This window comes from Ixodes scapularis, unplaced genomic scaffold (genome assembly GCF_016920785.2).
Source record: "Ixodes scapularis isolate PalLabHiFi unplaced genomic scaffold, ASM1692078v2 PGA_scaffold0__279_contigs__length_252992795, whole genome shotgun sequence".
NCBI classification, from domain to species: domain Eukaryota; kingdom Metazoa; phylum Arthropoda; class Arachnida; order Ixodida; family Ixodidae; genus Ixodes; species Ixodes scapularis.
The window spans coordinates 24,502,572-24,521,735 of record NW_024609835.1 but is presented as its reverse complement, the minus strand read 5'-3'; the positions used below and the strand labels follow the sequence as shown (position 1 = coordinate 24,521,735).

General features: G+C 44.8%; 1 protein-coding gene across 1 annotated transcript in view; it reads right to left on the bottom strand.

Annotated features, from left to right (window-relative positions):
* The window catches only part of LOC8031306 (arylsulfatase B), a 53,718-nt gene extending 36,115 nt beyond the window's left edge, over positions 1 to 17,603 (bottom strand). Inside the window, exon 1 of the mRNA XM_040210836.3 lies at positions 17,514 to 17,603. Coding sequence (XP_040066770.3) covers positions 17,514 to 17,603 — 90 coding nt within the window. The remainder of the gene's footprint in view (positions 1 to 17,513) is intronic.
* Between the last annotated feature and the right edge of the window lie 1,561 nt (positions 17,604 to 19,164).

Here is a 19,164-nt window from a genome sequence, read left to right as displayed (position 1 = left end):
ACGGCTAAAGAGCTTGCTCTGAAAAAGCGGCACCGATCTGCACTCGAAAACTGAACTAGTTTCGATCGCAACGCCACCATTCCACCCGCAGTGGCCACTCGGATTACTGCACGACCGCGTGTGCTGGTTTGGGACTATCGATATTCGACAGCATGTGACTGTTCTGCTTTGGCTTTAATCGGCCACTTTGGCGCCGAAACATATCCGGTAGAAGAGGGGTTTCAGGGTTTAAAGAAAAGTTTATTGACACTGTAAACTGCAAGACGTAAATCACACCGGTATACAATAGGAACATGTACGCTACAAAGATCCAGGGACGGAGGTAACGAAAAAACATAACTTAGCGAACCAAATATGGCCGCTGTTTACATCTCATCAGCACACACGAGGAGGGTTCTCTCCTTTACCTAAGAAATGTCAGTGTAAGCCAGGCGTAGCGTTCGGCTGGCTAACGTCATATCCCCCCCCCCCCTTTCACCCCACCCCACGCCTCTCACACCTGTGCGAGAGGCGCGAAAAGCAAGTGGATGTGACCACCGACCAGCCGGACGTAGCGGCAAGACCACCGCCTGAGGAACTCTTCCTCGCCCAACCAAAAGAGCTCGGAGTCTAGGTGACGGAGCAGGGTACCCCGCAGTCGAGAGAGGACTGGCCACATTGCACGAGATCGTCGTTGCTGGCCAACCGCCGCACAACGATTCTGCCAGAGGACCAGTTGGCCGACTGCCAACAGGAGCAGGGCGAAGCCCCCGCGGGGGCACCTACCGCCTGACACAAAGTTCCAGATGCCGATACCCCGGAAGCCATGGTGCACCAAACGCCAAAATGAGCGCGCAACGGGACAATCAAAGAAAACATGGGTGTTTGTTTCTACCTGTCCACAGTTGGGGCACTTAGGGTCGGGAACAATGCCCCAGCGGTGGAGTCGTTGTCTTGTTGGAAGGACACCCCAGCCCCGACGCCACTCAAAATCCTCCACAGGTCCGGGAAGGCGGCGAGAAACCAACCAGGTCCACGGAAAGGCGTTCGCCCGATCCCTCTGCTCACGAGTGATCCGGGTCACGCAGAGCTCTTCGACGACGCGAGCCGGTGGCACTTCGCGCACTTCGAGGTCTGGTAACGCCCGCCTCAACTCTTCTTGGCAAGCCACCACCGCTTGGTAAAACGGTGGCGTTGCTTCTGCGCTCGGGTAAAGGTTGCCCAACGCGCGAGGAACAAGCACTCGGCGCGAGGGCCCTAGAAAATAAAGAGCCAGGGACCGTGCCGGGTGATCCGTGTCATCTAACACCCCTAGAACAGTGCGGAGGGAGAGCAGGCTACACCGTGCTGACGCAGGGCATGCCCCTTCCGCCCAGTGACGTGGGAAGGCGGAGCACCGACCTTGTCACTAGCTCAGTGCCCCTGCTCCAGTAAAACCGGAAGAGACATGAGGTGATGCGGCTAGCGAATCGAGAAGGGGGAAGTGCAATGTGGGCAACATAGAAAAGTTGCCCACAAAAAACAGCTCTTACTAGGTAAGCTCTGTCGCGGAGGGAGAGCGCAAAAGTCCCTGCAACAGCCACCTGACGTTCAACGGCGGATGCTACAACCTCCCACGTGCGGGGTGCCACTCCACGAGAGTGCGCCATACTCCAAGAACAGCTGTCCAGCAGCCTCAAAACTGTCAGAGTTGCGGACAAAGACAAACAAACTGACGTCGTCTGCGTAGGCGCTAACCACGACTGAGTCCCGACCGGGCAGCGGAAAGCCACAAATCCGGGAGCAGGATGCAAGACGTCGGAGAAGCGGATCAAGACTAAGAACGTAGAGTAAGGGAGACAACGGGCAGCCCTGTCGTACTCCCCTACTTACTGGAAAAGGCGGAAGAAGACACCCGTTGACTTGCAAATGGCCAGTCAGTCCGCTGTATAGGGACTGAAGTAACGAAATGAAAGTCTCGGGGAAGCGAAAGGCTCTCAGGACCTCGAACAGATAACTATGCTCAGCCCTATCAAACGCTTTCGCTTGATCGAGGGAGACACAGGCCCCCGACAGGTGGGTAAAATTCGCGTACGAAAAGAGGTCTCGTGTGAGTGACAGGGACGAAAAAATGTTTCTCCCAGGCACCGAACACGTTTGAACTGGGCTCACCACATGGGGCATGACCGTGCGGAGGCGCGAGACGAGTAGAGACGCTACTATCTTATAGTCTGCGTTTAACAAAGTGATAGGTCGCCAAGCCGCAGGATCCGATGAAGAGCCACCCTCCTTTGGGAGGAGGATGACGCGACCTCTTCTGAAGGATGGTGGAACTTCGCCTGTCTCCAGAAAGCCGTTCACAAGCTGGACTAGGGGATTCGCGAGGACATCCCAAAAAGTGACGTAAAATTCGGCTGGTAAGCCGTCGGGGCCTGGGGCAGACCCGACTTTCATAGCCCGGAGGACGTCAAAGAGTTCCTCGCGTGTTGTAGGACGGAACAGAGAGGAGCCGAGATCATCAGGGCAGGCCGGGAGATCTCCGCAAAAAAGGCGAACCCGCTCGGCGAAATTCGAGATGTTTACGGCGGGGTTCGAGCAAAATAGGGACGAAAAGAAATTTCGGAACACCGCGCCAATTTCACGGGGGTCCTCCGAAAGGCTACCGTCCGCGAGATGTACACTGGGAACGTACGAGTACCCGTCCCCACCGGCGCGTGTGGCACGGAGGCACCGGAGCACCTCCGGGTCTTCCACCGGCTGGTCACGCAGCCGCTGCGCCCCAGCACTTCGAGAGGACATGCTCAACAGACGTTGATGGCGATCGCGAAGAACCGCGAGGTACTCAAACATCAAGGAGGTGCGCACAACACCACGCTGCACAATGCGAATGCGACGGACAACCTCATTGAGGGCCTCCGTCGTGCGGCGCCGAAGCGACTTCCCAGCTGCCGTCGCGAAAAACCGGCAGTCAGACTTCAGCGCGTCCCACTGGGCGGGGGACAAGGCAACGGCCGTCAGTGACGCCCGAATCGATTGTCGTAAGCTAGAGATGGACAGTTCGTCCCGCAGTAGCGAGATATCTAGGCGCCATGTGTCGCCGCGTGGGTACAAAAAGCCGTCACATCAAAAACCGCTGAAACCGGGCGATGATCTGAAACATAGATGCCAAACCCCGTCTCCCAGGCGGACGCGCCGCGAATTGCCACCGAAGTTAGGACGCACCCAAGTCGGGACGCGCTACCTGAAGTCGCTGGTGAGGCATGGCTGTAAAAAAAAAAATATTAATTGTGCCGCAAAACCCTGTAAGCTAAACGTGTATGTAAACATGACGCTCTTGTCATGTTGTACTGATCTCCAATAAAGGTTTCTACAAAAAGAGCTTTTTCCAATTTGTTTTTACGCAAAAACGTGCTCTGTAAAAGTCATTTTAAAGAGTGTAGGGTCCTTAGGGGTCTGCAAAGAAGCCATACAAGGTATCTAATTAGTACGTACGGGGTTCACAAGGAAGCCATACAGCGTCCACAGGGAAGCTATACAGGGTCTACACGGGCTCCTTATGGAGTCTGCAGAGAAGCCATACAGGGTCTGCACGGAGTCCCTACGGGGTCCATAGAGAAGCCACTTTCAGCGATGGGGGTACCGCGGTGTGAGAATCGTACTCCCTAGCGCCTGGATGATTGGCCTCATAATAAAATGGCTTGCCTACACTTTCCTGACGTGAAAAAAAAAACATAAAGTAAGGCTTGGATAGTGGGCGTATACAGCATAACTAGAATTACGCGTCGCGCGCAGACCAAGCCTAGTATACCGCTGTTTTACGACGATCATCCAGATGACCGCAATTTTGATAGGGACCAGTGCGCTCCCTATGGGTTGTGAAAGTTGCGAATATCTACGGGGGCCGCAGCGACCCACATATACCTACCTCCCACTGAGAAAGTAAAAGCATTATTCCGGCACATACTAAACACTTCCATCTCAACAATGAATATACCCTGAGGTTGGATATGCCTCCAGACATCAATGAAACATATTGATACCCGGAAATTAATTAACAACTCTTTAACTCGGACATCTCGCAACACCTAAGGGAAACGTCTACCCGGCATCACTTTATTGATGTTTCAATATATAGCTCACACCATAGAGAGGCAATAGGATGTTCATAGACTCACCGGGACCATAGAACGGAAATAGGAAGGAATGAAAAACTTTTTCTTTCGCGAAGATCTCTATAGCGTTGTTGTGTCCATTCTGTGGCAAACCAGTGGCGCATAGACGGTCTAAGAACTGTCTACAGGAATCCATAGGATGGACAAAGGGGTAATAAAACGTCAAAAGTATGGATATAGGACGTCCATACATATTCTTGTAGGGGGCTCCTGCCCTCGCCCAAGGAGGCTGCGTGGGCGAGGGCAAAAAGCCATGCCCTCGATAGACCACAGAGCTACGTTGTGTCGTCTGCTACTGTACAGCTAACAGGAGAGCGATAGCTCTGTGTGTGATCCTGTAGTCTTTGAGGAAGATAAGAATATAGGATCTGTGACCCCCTCCTAAGCTAGCAAAAACAAACTGAAGTATACTCGGTTGGACTGAAAGATTTCCGAAATAGTGGCCAGACATTTGAAAAGTATATGTCACAAAACTTGGTTTGTGAAATGGCATTATTTTTTCGAGCAAGAAATCACCTGCTCACCACTGGGACGACGAAATCGTCACTATTTATTGCGTAAGTGTATTTGCGCTCATGAAGAAAAAACTGAACAGATCCTTCTCCCAACGGCCTATGTCGAATAACAAACACTTTTTTAAACAGGTATGCACAAATAACTCATTTATTGCTACACTTGTATATACACGTGAATTAAACGACGTCAAACCGCATTTGTGAATAGATCTTCATGTCTGTACAAACTATATCATACTTTTTAGGGCTTCATTGAACGATAACTTCAACAATAGTTAATAGAACACGATGGCTCCTTCTCACCAAAAAACTCAACGTGCGAAGCTTCCACAGACGGTGGCTTGCGAGTATTCTCAACGTGGGACTTCAGAAGCTTTCGCTTGCCACAGGGAGCTTGCTTTCGACTACAGCACTGCACGGGCCCGGGAAGCGCGGAGCGCGCTGCTGTCGGGAGAGGTTGACTTACAAGATGACGTGTTACGTGACCACGTACGATGGCGTGTCACGTGATCACGTAAGATGACGCGTCACGTAATCACGTAAGATGACGCGTCACGTGATCACGTAAGATGACGTCATTTCCTTTAACGAGATCACGTAAGATTACGTTTTCGCGTCAGGTTATCACGTAGGATTACATGATTTCGTGCTACGTGACACGAAGGGGACAAGGAAGAACTGACGCTCACGCAAGATCACGTGTCAACGTTCGTGTCACGTGATCACGTAAGATTACGTTAGTTCGTATCAGGGGATCACGTATGATGACGTTTTCGTGTGACGTTATCACGTAGGATTACGTGATTTCGTGTTACGTGACACGAAGGGGGTAAGGAAGAACTAACGCTCACGCATTTCCATCGGATGAATCCCATTGATCGCTCCACTCCCTTTTTTATCGTTGTTCGTTTGTTTTTGATTTTGCTTACGCGGTTGGGAGCGATTAAAGGCTGGTTCACACATTTTCGTTTAACTGCGACTGCAACCACTTGCGCCGGCTTACAGCGAGAGGTTGCTATGGCTACAGTTGCGTCGAGCATAGTCATACCTGAGCTTGAAAGGCACGCGGCGTACTCGAAAGGAACTAAACGCAACTGTGTGAACCAGCCTATAGAGTTCGTTTTGCATTTTATTGTGGTGCAGCACTACATGCTGACTCAAGATTTCGGGGTGGCGACGTAAACATGTGTTGGTACCCAAAGTGTGTCCAAGGGGCACAGTGGCGATTTATTGAGAAATCGTATTGAAGGCGCGCGAACGTTTGCTGGAAGACTCACTCACTATTCTTATCATTTTGGCATTGACTTTTATTTGTTTCAACACATAACATGGTGGACTCAATTAGCTTATGTGGACTGAAACCACAGATTATACGGTTTTTAGATTACTTGCTTCGTGCACGTAATTAAATAACTGTTGCTTCTTTTTCTATTTGACGATGTAACAACCGTAATGCGAAAAGAAACATATGAACGAGGAAAGATTAAGATACGAGGTGCCAGCTTTGACCAGGCGCCGTCAGCAATGACTGCCACAAGTGGGCAGCCTTCCTTGTCAACGTCGCCGCACTACCTCGCAAACCAGGCTTCTTACTCTCCGGACTTTTTCATGGTTTCCAAGGCTGCGGCTTCAACGCCTTGGGCCACAGTCTTCTTACACTTCGCATGGGCCTTGCTGGACATCGACGGTACATTCAACGACGCTAGAAGCTCTGAGAGGCTCGAAAACCGGCATCCAATGGAAATTAATGCTGAGGCTGCAGCGGTGTTCACTTCCATGCATGTCGCCGTTCGAGGAGGCAACTCCGACTCAATGACGGACTTTTTGTTGCACATGTTGCGACTAAACGTCAAGGAACTACGCAGACCGTATTCTCTTCCGATACGAAGACCATGTCGCCGAGCGTGCAATTGAAAGGGGCATGGTCACAGCTTTCCTGCACAGACTGAAAGAAATGCCCAATGTCAACGACGTGACGACCTTCTAACACGGATGTGGCAGTTTGCACGTCACCTGGTGGTTGTGCGTTACCCGAAGCTTCGTCAGCTCCCGCATTTACAAGGAAGCTCGTTCTAGCTTTTCCTGAGCTCTCGGAAGAGCTGACTTCGGCCGCTACAGAACATACCGATCCTCCCTCACCAGGGAGCCTGGACGCTAAGTCTTCCGCGGTCACCACTCCACCATTGCCGTCGTTGCTCCCGGACACGGAACCATACCAGCTACCAAACGAGCGCTCAAAATCACCAACCTAATCAACCGAAGCTTCCGCGAGGACACGCTTACATTGAAACCTTTTTGGGAGCGTTCGCCTGCCATAAAAAGTTTGTCTTCAACCCACAGCTCCAAGGTGAATTTGCCACGTGCGAAAACACGGAGACCTATCAACCGAGAACCAGGAAAGCGAGACACGCACACTGACGCCTCGGCGTGCAGAATGAAACAGGATACGAGCGCAGAAGAATACCTTGCACAGCGCCGATCCGGCCGATCGCCGAACGGACGATTTCGAATTTCGGGGAAAACGAGCGCCACCTCACGGGAGAAAGAGGTACCTTAAAAAGCAATGAAAACAAGCACCGACACCTTGGTCCTTTATATTCGCTGTAGTTACGGAACAGATTGACTTACATAAATAATTTCGATATTATTCGATCCCGCAATAAATTTAGAAGACATTAAGTGGAATCCTTTTTCTCTTTGCATTTAGGTACTTTTTTTTTAATTCGCTCCGAACGCAAGAGTGGCGAATTAGCCGATTTTGTCCATTTCATGATTTTTTTAAGAATATAAATAAATTTATAATAAAACATTTGTTCCGCTTAATGTCTCGATAATGCCTCAATGTCTCTATAGCCAAAGCTTTCAAGAAGATCCGCGCAGCCGTTATTATGTGAGAATTTTTCTAAGTTGTCGAAAAACCTCATGTATTCTCTATGGGGCTCTGAGGTGCGCCCCCTCTTAAGCCAAAGATGTCACGCATGGGCCTAAGAACCAGCTATGAAGCCTAAATCTTGCACTTGTTTGCCAATTTAGCTCCAAAATTAGAAGATGAAATTCGAACAAGAAGTGAATCCTAAAGCCGGGGTCACATTGCTTATGCATCATACAAAATGCAGTCTGCAAAGACAAGTCACCTCAATATCCTTGGTTCAAATGAAGCGCGCCTAAGTTTCTCCTTGAACTCGCGTTCGAATCTGTATCCAGACTGTCTTTTGTATAATATGTGACCTCGGCTTAACTGTGCTGTTGTTTGGCGTTTTAAGCCCAGGGAAGCCAGAGGAAAACCAAACCACCAGCAGTGAAGCCGAACTTCACCCTTGTTTGGCGAATTAAGGCTAGGATAAACTCACTCTTGCCAAAGAAGCGCAAGCAAGTTTCGGCTCTATCGTGGCTTCGCTATTGAAGGCCCCGAATTCCCAAACAACAACCACAGTTATGGCCTAAAAACTGTGCTACCTGGAGCTATCGGATTAAAATTGAGGCGTGTCTGCTACTGATGCTTCGGGTAGCAAGGCGCGATACATATCGAACATCAATCATCGAAATTTCTTCAATCGAGTGAGGAATGATATCTCAGCCCGTATTATTTTTTTTTTGTGATGTTAGGACAGGTGTATTTGACAGGTCTGCGAGCAGGGTACGCTCTGTGAATCTCTAGCGGTTTGAGACATTAAAAGGGTTCATTTTGAAAACTTCGTCGGCAGTCCTATTTGCGTACCTGGTTTGACGTGGCGCCTATGCAGGTGACCAAATATAGCAGTCACTTTATCGGCAAGTGCTTTTATCTCCAAAGCTGTACATAGCCCAGTGGAGCTCCAGTAAGCCCTTTATAAACTGCGAGACCCAGAAGCTTGGGTTTGGTTAACACTTGCCATGGCACGAATCCCTAACAGAATACGTCACAGCTTACCCCAGCGGGGAGTAGAGGTGGTTATTCTGTTACCTGAATATATTTAATGCGCTCTGTGAGAGACGCGCTTGGGGTGGCTATCACTCAACTTATGCGTTCCCAACACAAGAAAAAAACTCTTAGAAATACTCAGCTAGCGGTAACAAATAACGTCGTGGTTCCTTTAAAGATCGTGTGAAATTATTTGGTGAGGTTGCTTAAACTTTTTAATCAATATTCTGGACCAAAAAAATCCTAGTCAATTCCGTACTTAATTGTATTGTTTAGTACGATGAAAGTAACTATAACTCATTGGGGTACAAACAAAAGAAAGGATTTTCGATTTTTAATTTTCATTGAACTTGGGGGGAGGGGGGGGGGGAGGCTACATGTTACTTTCTTTGAGGCTTTGAGACCATCGTTATCTGATTGGCTCTTAATGGTTTTCTTAACGCAGCAGCCTACTCTGGCTCACATATTGGTCACGACGACCCTTCCTCCAGGCGGTCCATAATGATAAATGTGTCGGCAATCATTCACGGCAGTGTTTGTTACCAGTAGAGAACGGTAAGGAGAATTCCTAACCTGTAGCTATCTCAACACTAGAGCACGTGCTTTGAGCAGTGTAAAGCCATGTGTGATGCCGTTATGATTCATGGCGCCAACAGCTGGTCAAAGGACACCTAACAACTTGCTCCGGATACAAGCTGAGAGAGCTAAAGCTATTCGTTTTTTAAGCTATGTTTTATATTGTGGAGAGCGTGGGCTCATATGTCGTTAATTAGGAAAATAAAGCGCTTTTATTGAGCCTTCAGTATTATACCTACAATTTGCCCATTCAGTTCTAACTCCATGCTGTAACTGTGGCGGAAAGCACGAAAATACTGAAGAAAAGATTCCCCCTCAGCGCGTCCTTTAAAGGGAAAACAGAGTTTACTTTCTTGCAGTCCACAAAACAGTCAGTTACGGAGGAAAATAAAAGCATGCCAGCGAATAACCATGCACAGAATACGATTACAACTGAAAAATGCGATCTACGATGGCGCGATGTGAAAGTGTTATGCCAATCTCACTGTCTCTGAGCGCATCAAACTTTTAGAGGGCGCAATCATATTCCTAGCTAGTCATTCGCAGGTACAATTTTATCTTTTCGCCGTAATCTGTTATTTTCTTGTTCTGAAAGAAAATGAGCTCACGTACTTTTTTTTTTTTTTTTTAGTCTTCGCGGCGGAAGCAAGCTTTGAGATATTCTTTCTTCTATCTCCGAACTATCTCTATAAAAATAATTTTTTTTTGTTTCCCTTACCCTGACGTACTATGGTAACCGACAGCTTAAATGGCATGAGGGTGTGACGAACCTCGACCATCGTATAATCGATCCGCAGGCAATGATACTGCTGCATTAAGTGATAAGTACGCCGACGGACGTATCACGGAGCAATGGGTGTGAACGTAATGTACCACGAGCTCGATTATACGCGCCAATCGATATTGCTTTGGAAATTCCTTGGGTCAGTTTCTCCGCAAACGAGAAACAAAAATAACCTCATCTTTATATCGGCAAGTTAAAGTATATAAAGCATATTCAAAAGCAACTTGTGCGCATCATTTACGAAAGACATTGTAGTAGAAAATGTTTTTATGAATGTGATTCGATTTTACCCTAACTGGCATTGTGCTCGTTATGTAAAAGAAGGTCTGTTCGGGACGTTCACTTTTTACGTAGACTAATTCATATTGCAATAGACAGCCCTGCTCTCCTTGCCTCTGTTCACTTTCGCATTCCACTTAGAACAAACTGTAAAATCTGAGAGGATTTTGCCCAGGTCTCACTCGATATGCATCACCTGTCTCGCGTTTACAACATGTTTTAATCGTCCAATTTACTGATATAAAAATTTTTAGTACAAGCCTGTCTTTTGGGGAAAGATAATTTTTATGCACACTCTAATTGGTATATATATATATATATGCATGTTTGTGTGCTTTCATATTTTGCGGAACTCTCTACTGTGATATTTTACATGCGAATTTGCAGTTAGAGCTCCAGGGTTTACGCGCGTTATTTATCGTGTATTCCAAGTGTGCGTGCTTAACCAAGCATGCTTTAGAGCAGCTGGTTAGCACAAGAAAAAAAATAATTGTCATTGATTGATTGATTGATTGACTGATTGCTTGACTGATTTATTGATTGATTGATTGATTGATTCGACTCGGAAAAGCGTTCGTTCCTGGAAGGCTCTTGGGCGCCCCAAGAATTATTTCAGCTCGTGAAGACGGTTTTGACTCAAACATTATCACTTCCTGGCGCACTAGAAAGGCAACTAAGCGATGAAGAACTCTTTCGTATCAACAAATGAGAGCTTAGAGGAACCCCTTATATGTTTTTACGAAGAACCCTTTTAGGGTGTGCTTAAATTAACCGTCTTGGGTGCAAAATATGGACAAGCCGAAGAGCCCCTAAGAGTTCTTCTACAAACATATTTTTTAAAGTTTATGTTATGATTGAAATAGTTTATAATTGTTTATAACCTAAGTGTAAAAGAAAATCACTACTTGGTCTCTTGTGGAGCATATTTAATTCTAACGACTATCTTGCGCACACTTTTTCTTTATCTTCACGATGTCTTTGTTGCTTTGAAACAACAAAGCGGACTATACTTTCACGCAAAGCACTTAAGATAGTCTATCGCTGCAATCTACGGAGGTAGCTTGGAGAATATTAGGGCTGAAAATATGTTTAGGGCTGAAAGAAGAAAGACGACGAGCTCTTCTGGCGCCTCATGATTGGCTATATCGAGTCGTAGCGTTGACTTCGGTGGCACTTGATGTGAAACTGAGTATGAAATCTCTCAAAGGATCAGAAACGTTTTATTTCACATGTGTTGTAATGTGACTTTAAGCCACGAGCGCACACGCCGAACGTACACTGATTCTGTAGAGGTGCTCTTTTTTTAACCTCGTTGAATGCAGCTGCTTCCTTTTTGTGCCAGTGTAACGCACGCTTACATAAAAAGCGGAAGGTTGGAAGATAACAGCCCGTTAAACAAATATACAAAATAATTTCCGTTTACGCACATAGACGGCCTAAAAAAGTAATAATAGAAAAAAAATTATATAGTTCGTTCTTTTGCGTCACTGTCACCGATTCTGTTTTTTTCGACCGACATATTCTGGACACGTGCTCTGCCTACGCGTATATTATTTTTATTTTTACGAATCTTTGTAATTGCGCAAAGGGGGAGCTACTACACCTTCTCAGAAATGACATAGTCCGCGTAACATATTGCGCGTGCATGGTGGAGTTGGCAACGTACGCCGCTGCCTGCGAAGGTGCGGGGCTCAAACTCCACACGTCCCGGTTCCTTCTTTAATAATTTTGTACTTTACTGCTGGTCGGTTCTAGCTCGTTCTCGATTGTCATCGTGTGTTCTGGTTTGAAACATTCCTGAAATTTCCTCGCGTATAAAAGAAGCCTAGCGTGCTGCTTCGAAAAACAGCGAAAGAGTTAAACAAAGCTGGGACGAGGTTCGACGTAACATTTATTTCGACTAGAAACAGTACAATAAAGCCACAGCGATCTTTTTTTTCGGAATCACCCACGCAGTAAAAGAACGAAAGAAAGAGGAATATGAGTAAGGGTAAAAAGTGGACTCGTTTTAAAGATTTATAAGATTTAAATATTAGAAGAAAGGATGTCTTGGCGTTAGAAACTGCATTACTTCCTGAAATCATAACACAACGGCTATGTCAGTTTCGGAGACAAGAACGAAATCTCATCTCGTCTTTAAATGAGTGACGGATCAGAAACATTGTCGTCGGCTTTGTTCATTGTGAATGATTTACATTATCTCTTTGCTGAACCGGCAACGGTGCCCTTCTAAGATGCTGGTAAGCTCGAAACATGGAATGCTACCATTGCGCTAAAGGGAATGAACAACGACTGTGTGATACGTGTCAGCTGAGGCCCGTGAAAAGACCAAATGATGTTTCCGAATTCGGTGGTTGACGCACCTTCCCGTTTGGACCAATATATTATTCCACGCAACCTGATGGAATAAAATAAACGTTCCAACCCTCGCATGTAACGAATTTGACTGCGTGCTTAACATTCCTTTCCAGCGGCTTCTTGTCATTGTCGGCTTGCTTACAGAGCTGTTTTAACGCATTGTGCGGGAAAACACAACGGTTGTGTTATACCGGGAGGCAATATTCTTCAAAAGGTGCACTGGATGACATCAAAACGACCGAGCTTCTTACTTTTGGGGCAGGTCTTGGGTGGGTATGACCAAGAATGAATCCCTCTAAAGTGTTCCTTAGAAGATTCAAAGGGAATGCCCCATTGAGAAACCTCTGGTGTTTACTATATAAACATTTTTTTTCTGATATGTTAGGACATGACTTCGATAAGGAGGAAAAGAAAAAGGACTTGATAATGCCGTGTTGGACTGATTTAGAGGGAGCACTTGAAAAGGGAAAAACCGGTTTTCTCGTTTTCTGTTTGAATTTCCAGTACAGACCCGATAAATTAACATGAAGACGGAGCTTTAAGTACTGCAAACCCTCTAGTGGCGGGTCTTCCTTGGTGAAATTGAGTCCAGAAGAACATTGCGTGAATGCCTCAACAACACTTTCAGACGATTTCGAGCTCGTGTGGATAACCAGGTAGTCGTCCACGAACCTAAAGGCATGTCATCGGATCGAAGTGTTGTGGTGTTTCTTTTTTATGGCTCTGGTTACAAACGAAAGATAAACTTCACTGAATATACGCGCTGAACAAGTCCCAATACAAGCTCCTTTCTTTTCTCCAACGATGTTTCCTTTATATTCTACAAGAGTAGGCTGTGGGTAAAAAGCAACAAGGTCGACAAAGCCATCAACCGAGATTCCAGAGGCAATTTGAAATTCACAAATTTTATGTTCACGAATGGCATTAGAAATTAATTCCAGAAGAAGTTTTTTGAGTCTAGGTTGAACCACATATTTTCAATATCAAGTGAAGACATAGTGAGTAGAGTGGAGGACGAAAGGAACGGCGTGATGTGAGATATCACATCTAGAACATGGGAAACTCGGAAGGACTGAGATGCTTCTAAAAAAAAGAACATTTGTTTTTAGAAAACTTAAGGATCACAGCTTGAGGAACAAAAGCAGGGCACCATTAGAATCACGCATCTTGCTTCGTGATTCGGTTTTTGCCCTTATTACTGACAAACGTCGCAACGTCGGCTGCGCAACGATAATAAGACAGCAGTTGACGGATTATTTTATTAGTCGTAAGGTTAATCAATTACTCTTATAACCCTCCTCACAGCTAAACACGTATAAAAAAATATATTGAAGAAAAAAACACCAGGGTTATGGGCGGAATATACGTCTCTAAGAACGCGATTTTTTTCTATTGTTTTCGAAAAATGTTTGGCTGCTCTTCTTGCCGTTTTTCTTTCTTTGGACTATAGTACACGGACTTCGTATGTTAAACATTTTATAATCTGCGCTGTGCGGGCCATCTAAAGGTGAGGATTATAGTAGGATTTGTTTCCGAAATGTAGTTCATTTTACCTGCGGATTTCGTATATTCTGGCGCTCCAGATCACGTTCTTTGATCCTGGGAATTAATCAAGAAAAACAGCTTGGACTCGCAGTGTGCGTCTCTAGCCCTCGATGCATGGTCCCCACGGAAGCAGGAAAGGTAGATGTGCCCAAACGGACAATGCGGATCAAGCTTAATTTTGAAGGTCCAGATACCCCTGCTTGCACGTGTAAAATTAATACCACTGGGAGATAAGTGACTGTGGATTATTTCAGGAAACGCCGTTCTGATACCTCCTAATTAGGCAGGAGCGTTGGGGCTCACTTTTGTTTCTTTTAAAACAAATCTCGTGATAAAAAAAAAATAATACGAAGTCTGGCTTCAGCTATTTGCATTCGTACCGGTTTATTAGTGAGCATGTGAGCATTGAGTATTTGTTTCTCAAGAAAATATACTTTTTCATAACAATGAGAGCAGTACATGATAAGTAATCACGTGCGCAAACTATGCACCCGGTGTGGACTACCAAGAAAAAAAAAAAACAATTCTTTTCCGCCAAAATTGTTTCTTGCGATTTCTACACGGACTAGTTAATTAAAATTTCTTTTCAGTAAAAGTTTGCCCCTGAAGACAATAAATCGGGTGAAAACTATAGTCGGATATTAAATCTTTCAATGCTTTATTTTCTATGCTTCTAGCAAAAGACTCTTTCCAAAAGTGCGCGCCGTCTAGTAGCCTCTCCACTAATTATCATAGTTCGCCACTGTTTAAGCACATACTATGAGCGCGTACTGGGCACTAGGGCCGCATCGGCGTTCGATGAGGATTCGTATCTAGACAGATGCCTCTTGTCCAAGAAATGACGACTGCCAATGTTACTTGATGGAGTGTTGGAAAGGGTCCGTTATCTGGCTGTTTTGTTTGTACCCCTCGCATCGATCGCGATGTTCTTGAGGTGACTCTAACGTTGATCCAAGCGACCAATCGGGACGAAAATTAATTTAAAAAATAAAATAAGGGAAGGGTATAAATTATCCGACATAAAGTGATAGCAGGTGGCGGACATCGGCAGGTGTCTTTTAACTCTCGCTAAATTTTCTGGTCATGCGCGACTTAAACAAAATAAAATTTCTTGTAGATATCACAGTCATTCACTCATTTATTCATTCATTTAATCATTGATTGATTGATTGATTGATTCATTCAAATATCATTGATTCCTTCATTCATTCATTCATTCATTCATTTATCATTGATTCATTCATTCATTATTTTATTCATTTTTTTTATTTTGTGTGCTTATGAAGAACGGATTCAGTAATTATGCAGAAACAACGAGGTGACCAATTGTCAAAAACAATTAAAGAGCTCTAAAATTTAAATAAAAAACGCTAATATCTGATGCACTGAGGATGTTATACAACAGTTGTATCCGGATAATCGGGCTAATTGATATAATTTGATTAGGAAAAAAAGTAGGAGAATTGCGCAAAACTCGCCTTGAATAGTTGTCCATTCCGTCATCTATTTTATTGTGAACATTCCGTATCTTAAACCTGATACAAGGGGCTAGACTTCTACCTAAGTCCTGCTTGTGCTTAACCTAAATGCTCTGCCTAAGTAACCATGTCTTAAATTCCTGCGGCATGTTGCAGGTACTTTCACAAGTTAGTATTTAATACACTAACTTTACTTCTTGCAAATATTTCAAAAATTAGTAATTACTACTTCAACATGGTGCCTTGAAAATCCTTTCAAAAAATAGTATATATACTCGTGTTTACCCCAAGAACTAGTAAAAAAAAAAGTCCGGCTTCTCGCAAAGAATTACTAATTTCCATCTTTACTTGTAGAGGATTATGATTCATTCATTTTAGTCCATTTGTTATCCAATCAAAACATACACGTTTCAAACTCCAAAAGCGTCGCTTCTTCCTACAACAACAAAATCTTGTGAAAACAATTTCGTGCAGCTAACGCACAATGCGTTAGCTTGTGCTAGCGCATTGTCGGAGGTTTAGAGAAGCTCGTTTTAGGGAAAGCCCTTTTACCTACCCCGGTTTATCGAATCACCCTGTAGAGCTCAGTTTAGAAAAAGTGTCGATGAGCCTCCTTTTAGCAAATTCGGCCACAGCAAAGAGGCGTGTACGGGTGGGCCAGGTGGGTTGTTTTTGTAATGAACTGCCGCAGACACGCCGCGAAGCAGCGTAGAGGGGGATTGGGGGGGGGGGGGGGGGGGGGGGGGGTTACACGCGCCAAGTAGGGGAGCCTTTTTTTAAAGTAGCGTCCCCTTCTAGATGACCAGCAATGCTCTAAATTGAGGTTCCGCTTTCTCACAACCGAGCTCCGACAAGGCGAGCCCGTGCTCTAGTACGTGTTTTGATGAAATGGCGTTCGATCAACCGTAGTAAACCTCTCTAACATAAATATTTTAGGCGGCTAATGTATGCACACACTTTAAGGTACTTTTAAATTGCGTGCCTATTTTTTCGGGAGTGGAAAAGTGTAAAACTATTACGAAATACATTTTCTGTGCTAAAAGGGAAAACGGCAGAAGCGGGTTCCGCCCTTGGCGGTCAGCGGAATCGAGGCTTTTGGCAGCGCAGGACATTAAAGAACATCGCGTGGCCATTCATTACTGTCTAAGCGCAGGCCCAAAACGCTGTCCTCTGGACCCTGATTCTAAGGCAAGAGAGCTAGCTCGCAGATATAAGCATTCTGCAACCCAAGATGGGAGGGATGCCCACTTAAGTGCGCAAAAACAGCTACAATAATGTAGAGTTCGACTGGGGTCTGAAGTTTCTTTTTCACAAACAAGAAACTTGAAAGGAAACGAGAACGAAAAATGACACTTTTTTCTATTTTACCAATATCAGTGTCGCTCTTATATTGAATCACAAATTTTAACTTGAGATTATCTGAAAATTAACGAGTTACTTGTTTAATTTTATAATAATCCAATCATATGCTTTTCAAACTAGAGTATATAATAGCCTATTGAAGAATTATTTTTTTCTGGCGCTGAGTAACTTAATTCGAATACATTTGTTTTATGTCTCATTTGTAGGGCTATCGAACCATGAAATCGGCCGCGTCCGTCTATGACGGTTCGAAAGCTAAATTCGCTTGGCAAACCTGAGTTGTTATGTAATTTTAAACCAATTCAATTTCTCCATTCGGTATAGCGGAAAAACTGAATCGGCGTATATATCTATGCTTCAATTTAATTTAGAAACAATAGGCAGGAAAACCGCGCCGTACTGAGTCAGACTGTAAGCGACTGTCTACACGGACATATTCATTTGAAGATGTCAAAGGATGCCAAAGGCTATTTATTGCATTACATCTTTTGTTGCTACAGAGATAAAATGTCTATTTCTTATTTTTGTGTAAGTCCGGAAGCAGAAGATTTGTTGTTCAAATGCTAAAAAAATGTACAGCCTTACCAAGTCATCGACCAGGATCATCACTATGTGGGGACGCTTCGCGTGGCATTGTAGTACTGCGGTCAGAACCAACAAGACGTACAACACCATTCTGAAAAACAAAAATGAACCAGATGAACCAGAGCTTAAAGTCAAAACCTCCCGTTCTCGGCGAGGAATATTAATCTTCGTTCAGACGGTATCGCATTATACCGAATAATGAGGTACCCTGTTTTATATTAGCTTGCACCCTGGAATTTCGGGTTATGAGTCTTATGACCTAATCAACGAGATTGTTCGAGGTATTACATCCGCCGGAAATTCGGAGCAAGGTCGGAAGGGGAACGTCGAGTTTTTCAACACGTGCGACTTTATATTTAATACCTTTATGTATAATCCTTCTAGGAATCACTCGACACACCAACCGTTTTTTGTTTTTTTTTGTGTGTGTGGGTGTGTGTTTACTGAACGTGAAGGTGGGCGCTCTACAATATTCATACCACCTGTCTTTTGCAACTTCAGAACTTTAGTCTCCGCCTCCGCACCCCATGGTTGTGACGTCGTTCTTAATAATGAACGTTAAAAAAATATATGCGCAATGCTTTCTGTGTTTCAATGTAGAGGAAGGACATTGAGTAGAGCATTGCTTTTCTAACTAAATCTATAAAAAAGTGTCTAACGAGCGGAACACTAATCGGCTTTATATTATATGATCTCTTGAATGAGATAACTATTATAAGAGTACTGGGTGTATTGCAGCTCAGTGTTCCCCCACATATATCCATCTTGTTCTGCGGTGTGCCCAAAAATTGCAAAACTCAACATCGTGAACTCAACATATTAGTACATTTAGTTCAACGGGAGCACGTTGGTGAAGTTAAATAAAACTGAAAAAATAAACATAGCGACAGACAGAACAGCACACCTTTCGATGTGCTGTTCCGTTTGTCCCTACGTTTATTCTTTCAGTTTCATTTATGCTAGAATAGTTACAGGGTGATTGAATATTGTCGGACGTCGTATGGCATGCCGGTCACTGACATCTACAGAAACGCAAAGCATGACCCATTATCGTAAAGCCTAGGGCTTCGGCTATTCCGCTTTCTTATCATCTAATGCATCAATGTCATTGACTACAGAGAGATGATAAGTTGCTTGAAACTCACCCCTGCCTGCGTTTTTTAAGTCGGCAGTGACTATAAGTGAATAAATTGCGAGTGTATGACAGAACTCTTCAAGTATTGTTCAAACATTTTGGTTCGCTCAGGTTAAGTATAGAGTAAAGTACAGTCTCTCAGGTTAAGTACAGTGGCTTGAATCAGGAATAGCTAGAGAAATAGTCCGTGAGAACTCACTTAAGGTATATTCACACGATGCATCTTGTTGGCGAATCTTGTGTCGCGAAAGTAGGTTTCAGGAAACAGATCACCCGTGTGAACGCGACGGGAAAAATGGCGAGCTTTTGAAACCGGTTGCGCGTGCTCCTCGCTTCTGGAGCAATATTTTGCTGAAGCCCCACCGAGGCCTGTCAATCACCTGGGGCCCTAAGCTCGTCAAATACGAAGTTGTAGCCGAAAGTTCGCGGAGCGCCGATTGAACGTTGGAAAGAAAAACGCGAAGTTATCGTCGTGATTGTCCAATCGGCGCGCTCCGTCAACTCCGGCTCCAACTT